The sequence below is a fragment of the Caretta caretta genome, chromosome 8 (assembly GCF_965140235.1).
Source record: "Caretta caretta isolate rCarCar2 chromosome 8, rCarCar1.hap1, whole genome shotgun sequence".
NCBI classification, from domain to species: Eukaryota; Metazoa; Chordata; order Testudines; family Cheloniidae; genus Caretta; species Caretta caretta.
In genome coordinates, this window is record NC_134213.1 from 8,552,253 (window position 1) to 8,558,539 (window position 6,287).

The 6,287-nt window shown below is 44.6% G+C and overlaps 1 protein-coding gene across 1 annotated transcript; it reads left to right on the plus strand.

The window, feature by feature from the left end:
• Window positions 1–4,711: 4,711 nt before the first annotated feature.
• Window positions 4,712–6,043, plus strand: LOC142073071 (alveolar macrophage chemotactic factor-like). The gene is made up of 3 exons (XM_075131963.1): window positions 4,712–4,877; window positions 4,970–5,050; window positions 5,949–6,043. The coding sequence occupies exons 1-3, from the start codon at window positions 4,759–4,761 to the stop codon at window positions 5,983–5,985; spliced, it is 237 nt and encodes a 78-aa protein (XP_074988064.1). The 5' UTR covers window positions 4,712–4,758; the 3' UTR covers window positions 5,986–6,043.
• The last annotated feature ends 244 nt before the right edge of the window (window positions 6,044–6,287 follow it).

The following is a 6,287-nucleotide window of genomic DNA, read 5'->3' on the forward strand; positions in this document are numbered from 1 at the left end:
TCCATCTTTCCTGATTAACCAAACTGAGTGGGGTGTCAGTACTCACAGGTTTCAATTTCCCCTCCAGGCCAGGAGTCTGTCACCTGCCTGCATGCGCCACTCCATGTTCTAGCACTCCCTTGCAGCACTGGGTGGTGAAACAGCCACCAGTTTCTCAGCTGGTTTTCTGCTGCTCTGGCCAGCCTCCAACCCTTCCGGGTTGCAGAATCTTAGCCCTCCAGCTAGGTTGCTTACAGTTCTACCCTTTCCGGATCACTCAAAGTCCCAGACAAATGAAACAGCATAAATATAAACACTCTTCCATTTCCTCTGGGAGATCTGCTAGGCACCAGTTTCTCCCAGTCCCTGCCTTAGCTGGCTGTTTTGCTTGCAGTGAGAACACCTACTGCCTCCCTCCCTCCCCCTCCCCACTGAGCAGGAGTCTTCTTTAAGATTTTCCCTGGTTGCCTGGCTCTTGTTCCAGGTGTCTCCATTTGGGCTGCATGTGCTCCATTACAGAGAGGCATCTACAGAGTACAGGGGTGCGATTAGTGCTATGGAAGTATGGCGGTCCACCCCCTTTTCATAAGCAAGGAGACATCCATCCAAACACAGCCTCTTCCAGGCACCCTTATGGAGAGAACAATCTGGCCTCCTGGTTTTTATACTCCTTGGATTTCTCTTCCACCCCCCCACCCCCCCCAAAAAAATTGGGGTGAAATCTGGACGCCATTTGAATTCAATGGGAGATTTTCAATTGACTTCAGTGGAGCCCGGATCTTACCCTTTAGCCTTATGTTCTCCCGATATCTCCCAAGATAAAACATTCCACATACTGAAGAGGAAAAAAAAAAACCCCACAACACACGTTAGTATCTGTTCTTCCAGATTTCTGCACGTCTTCCAACTGAACATGGAAATGCTTAGAGCTAAGCACATGCCTAAGGGTTTGTAGGAGCCTGGCCATTTTGACTATCATGGACTGGCAAGGCAAGCTTCCAGTTGTTTTAGGGGGGTGTTGAAAATCTTGCAAAGGGAATGAAACATACATTTATGATTTGAGGATTGGGGAACCAGAAGGGGAAATGGAAATTGAAAGAGGGGGATGTTTGCCTTGTCTGTCACAAAGCACGGCATGTACATTTTTCACTAAATGTAGTTGACATGATCTGCTGGAAAACCCATGAACTAGCAGTATTAGAGGAAGTTTAACCTTCAGAAGTGTTAACCACTAAAGGCTGATGCTTAAAACAATTGTACTTAGGAGATTGCATTAAAAAAAAACCCCACAAATTCATATCCAGAATAATCTCCAGCCTCCTCCACTGTATAACTATGATTCATATTTGAGATTTCAGCAGAAATTCCATTCACAAAGGCATAGGCTACCAGCAATCTCTGGGAGGGCACAAGCTTAGTCGTCCTTCTAGGAGGAAAGAGGAAACTTTGAAAGAAGCATTGAAATGTCCTGCAACTCTGTTGACTTGTGCAACAGGTCTTGTTTACCAAATAGAACTCTTGGTCCATAGCCATAGCACCGCATGGATGGGAGAACTGCAGGGAACAAGTAAGGAAACTAGGAAGTGGTTGATGATCAATTTATTTATTTATTTTAAAAAGAGATGCTCCACTGTGGTATCAGGAGGCCCTGTGTTGCTTGAGGTGCTGTTTTCCAGAAGAAAGAAGTTCTGCTCACTTGTTGTCATTAATGCTCCAGTGGCCCTTTTTTGTAAGAATTGGGGGTGTTAGTTACAGTGCCTTGTCCAAATGCGCATTCAGGTTCTGCTCACACAAACGTTCCAGCCCTATTGTATCTGTTATGCACCTAGAGCATTCCTAAATTCCTGCTCTAAACCACTGTATATGATGTTTCTGTGCAGTTACACAGCTGCCAAATTTCACCCCAGAAATAATGTCTTCATCTTAGTGTTGGGCAAAGTGACCCCCAAGGCCAAATTTGTACATCAGTCCGCTACAGCGGTAAAGCATGGTGGGATCCTGCAGGGAGAAATACTTGGATGGATGGGGGCTCTGTAAAAAGATGCACCCTGCAAGTATGCCTTGCCTTACTGTGCCCCATATGGCTGCTTGCTTTGATCAGGGCAAGGAGAAACCAAATACCTTAATTAACAGAAGAAGTCAGTTTCCCTTTTAACGAAGTCCCATAAAGAAACACTTGAACAATAGTTTAAAGCCCTTACCTCAGAGCCCAGGTCTTAAGTTCTGGGTAAACCAGAAGTTCAAAAGAAAAAGTCTCTGGGTCTGGTCAGATCAATCTTCCGGTAGCTAGGTGTTGTATCAACCAGGCAAGGTACTAACAAGCTTCCACAGGACTTTATTTTCAAAGTGGAAACCTCTTTACCAAGCTGCTGCTGCACCCTCTGTAGCTTTCTCTCAGCCTCTCAACTCCTCCCCGCTCCTTCCTGCCCTTTCAGAGGACCAACAGCCAGTGCTCCTAATTCTAATAATTACAAGCAACATCTAAACACCACACTAGGCCAGGGATCATAGAATATCAGGGTTGGAAGGGAGCTCAGGAGGTCATCTAGTCCAACCCCCTCCTCAAAGAAGGACCAATCCCCATTTTTTGCCCCAGATCCCTAAATGGCCCCCTCAAGGATTGAACTCACAACCCTGGGTTTAGCAGGCCAATGCTCAAACCAGGATCACCCTCCCTTGCCAGTTGTGAAGCTTCTAGTCTCCCTGGTCAGCTTCCTCATCTTGTCTTAAATAGAGTAGCCTATCAGGTGGAGAAGAGAGCCTAGTACCAGGACTGTGGCCCCACCCCCATTCAGCCTCTTCCCCCCCACCCCCCAAGACCCCACCCACACCTCCTGCCTCTGTTCGACCTCCCCCCCCCCCCCCCCGAGACCCCACCCACCACTTGCACACGGGCAGGGGGAGGGGAAGAGGAGAGAGCAGTGGGCACAGGTGCACAGGTGGAGGGGGGGCTGCAGGGCCCCTTATGTATGTGGTCCTAGCCCCACTGTAAACCCAGCACTGATCCTGAACTCTCCCTGCTTCTCTCCCCACAGGCTTCTTTCTTCATCCTGCTACAACCCTTGGGATTTGTTTGTGTCTCATTTCTAGCCAAATGACACCTCCATTTCCTTACTAACCACTGCCATCTGGTTATCTCCTTCTACTGTTTTCTAAGCTCTATCACTGGCTTCTTCCACAGTTCACCCTAGGCTCTCTTCCAGCTTCTTTGGAGAGACATGGAGCACCTACCCCTTTCCTACCGTCTCAGGGAGTGACTACACGGCAAAGAAAAACCCACAGCACCTTGCGCCACCAAACTTGGGCTGTGATGTTGTTTCCTCCTAGTGTAGGCTTCTGAGCTCGGGCTGGAGCCTGGACTCGAGGACCCTACAAGGTGGGAGGGTCCCAGAACTCAGGCTCCAAGCCCAGAAGCCTATAAAGCAATGAAATAGGCCCACAGTCCAAGCTAGCTGGCACAAGCCAGCTGCAGATATTGAGTTGTTGTATAGACAAACCCACAGTAGAGCCCTACGGCAGACCTTTCTTTCTCTGCTCTCTCCCCGTTTGGGAGGAAGGTAGCAGCACCGGCTTATATCCTCTGGCTCTCTACCCCAGCATCCCTAACAAGCCTAACCTCCAGGCTTCGCTCCAGAGCACAAGTTCTGGTGTAACTTACTGCAGAAACACGATAGGGCTGGGCTGTTAGAGGGTGTTACATTGGACAAAATCTATTTAAAAGCACTGAAAGCAGGATTCAGAAAATAGACACTGTTAGCATTGAGAGAAGCATCCCATCTGGTTGCCTACAATAAAATTGATGCCTCCATCCTTGGATTCTCCTTGTTTGAAAGCTGGGTTTGGGGAAGTGCACCCTGAGCCCGTTCAAGAGCCCAGTGACTCTTAGATGGAGCTCAGATCATGGTGTTTTACACCTGGGACATAGTTCTTTTAGGACTCTCACACAGAAATCAAGTGACTTCAAGTTCAGCCACAATTTCATGTTCTTAATGAAAGTCTCTGTACCCCAAATAAACTGGGTCTTCGTAACATCTATGCAGCAGCTATAAAATTCCAATTACATGGAACAATAATAGAAACATGTTTAATATATTTTTAGCTGCCTTTAATTCAATTTTACAGTTAATTACATGAGGTGGGCTCATACTCAACAGCCAGCTCTTCATAGACAACCAGTAAATGCATCACAGACCAATGAAAATCCATAGACAACAGTTTGGAAACCACCAACCTAATCCTCAGCCACCTTTGCCCAATCATACTATAGTTTGAAATATATTTTTAAGATATTTTCCATCGATGAATCACTGTTTGATCAAAAACCAAACATTCCACATAAACATGTTTGAAATTTCTCCATTACCAGTTCAAATTTAGCATCTGATGTCAGAGCCCAACTACTTTCATAGCATATTTAAGCTGCTAGGCTCTGTGGTACACCAGTATGAGCTTTAGGTTTGACGACGCAAAGAAACTTGACCAGAAGAGGAAGGACGATCTTGCAGAAGGATGGTGTACAAGCTCATTGTTGCACTTGCAGTCGTTGCTCTAACTTCTTCACACGGTAGGTTCCTTTGACTTGTTTTCACATTCTATTTTGATGGCTACAGAGTTGATACTTTAACGGCACAGATAGCTGGTCCTAAGAGAACATTTGAAACTTGCGCTAGGAAGACTTTAAAATTACATTTGTACATTGAATTGATGTGCTTACCAAATGTGCCTCATTTACTTAATTTTAACTGATGGAGCTATTTTTCTGTATTTGCAGAATTAACAATGAACGGTGGGAGATGTTTATGCCTTCGAACTACAGATAAGATGGTGTTTGCTCCTACCCAGCTTAAGACGATAGAAATTCTCCCTCCATCTGCCTCGTGTGAAAATGTGGAAATAATGTGAGATTCAAATCTAGTATCAAAAAATAAATTTAAGGGGATAATTTCCAAAACACTTGTCTCATAGGTTTTTAATTTTTTTTTTTTTTCAGAGTAAACTTGAAAAGTGGCAGACAAATATGCTTGGATCCCAATGCAAGCCAGATAAAAAATATTTTCCAGCAGCTCATCAAGTAAGAAATACTCCCTTTTTTAATCATTGATTGGTATTGAACATTCCTCAGTTTTGGGCCAAAATTTCACAAAAATAGCAGGGGCCAGCATGCATCAGTGACTCAATAGGGTGAGGGACTCATGCAGCAGGGAGCCAGTCTCCTACCATTGTATTAAAAGAATCCACTTTAGCACCTGAGAGTTGGTGCAAAACAGGAAGCTCAAACTACTTCTGTTCTTGAGCTGTGCTGTAGCATTTACCTCAAGAGCTGGGAGTGCTGACCGCACGGCACTGGCTTAATTCTAATTTAGGTAATTATAGCAGCCCACTTAAAACATCCAACTGAAATTGAAGGAGCAGTTTATTTTACTACGCTTCCTCTTATGCCTGTACAGTGTTGCTGTGTTCTGTTAAAGAGCCAGCAGAACTTCAGAGGGTGAAGAGGCTCTGTGTGGGCCAACCTTTCAGTGGTGCTACCTTTCTCCGTTTTGCAAAAAAATCCATGCGGGCAAAGGACCTGGTACAGAAAGTAGGTGACCACAGAGTAGGAGACACGATGAGTGGTTTCACCTAAGAGCTGTGGAATATTATCAGTAAAAGGCATGCAGTGTCAAGGCAGCTTAAAGCAGATTCTCACCTTTGGATGCTCACAGAGCACTCCCAAGACTCAGCCATGTTGCTGTGTGAGTGGGGGCAGACTGGGCCAGAGACCATTAAAGGAAGTCCCCACTGCTCTCTAAGACTCTGGCGCATTTAGGCTACATCCTCATTGAGGCTCTCTCTCAGTTACTGGGATGGGAAAAGGCAATGTATAGATTTTCAATTTACCTCTAGGGTTTTTGCACAGGAAGGACTGTGATCATCCTGGATTGAAGACATTAGACAAGACTACTAAGTGTTACTCTTTTCTTTTACAGGAAGAAGGGAAAGAAAAACGATAAACCCAGAAACTGAATATTTGTCAAGAAAATTATCTGATTTGTGGAGCAGGAGCCTAGGAACTTTACCTGATTTAGTGTTGTGATTCACAAAGTGTCATTTGAGCCATTGGCTGACAAAGCATTAATTTTTTTTTTAAAGTTAATATATTGTGCTGCAAGTGATCGTTTGAAGTTCAAGAAGATGCATTCATTAGAGAACGGACTGTATTTTCTTAATTTCTGTAATATACTGTACATTATGTTTTATACAATAAATACCAAAGCAACTTTCAGTCTGTTTTCTATTGTTTTAGAGAATGCATTCAGTGGAAAATA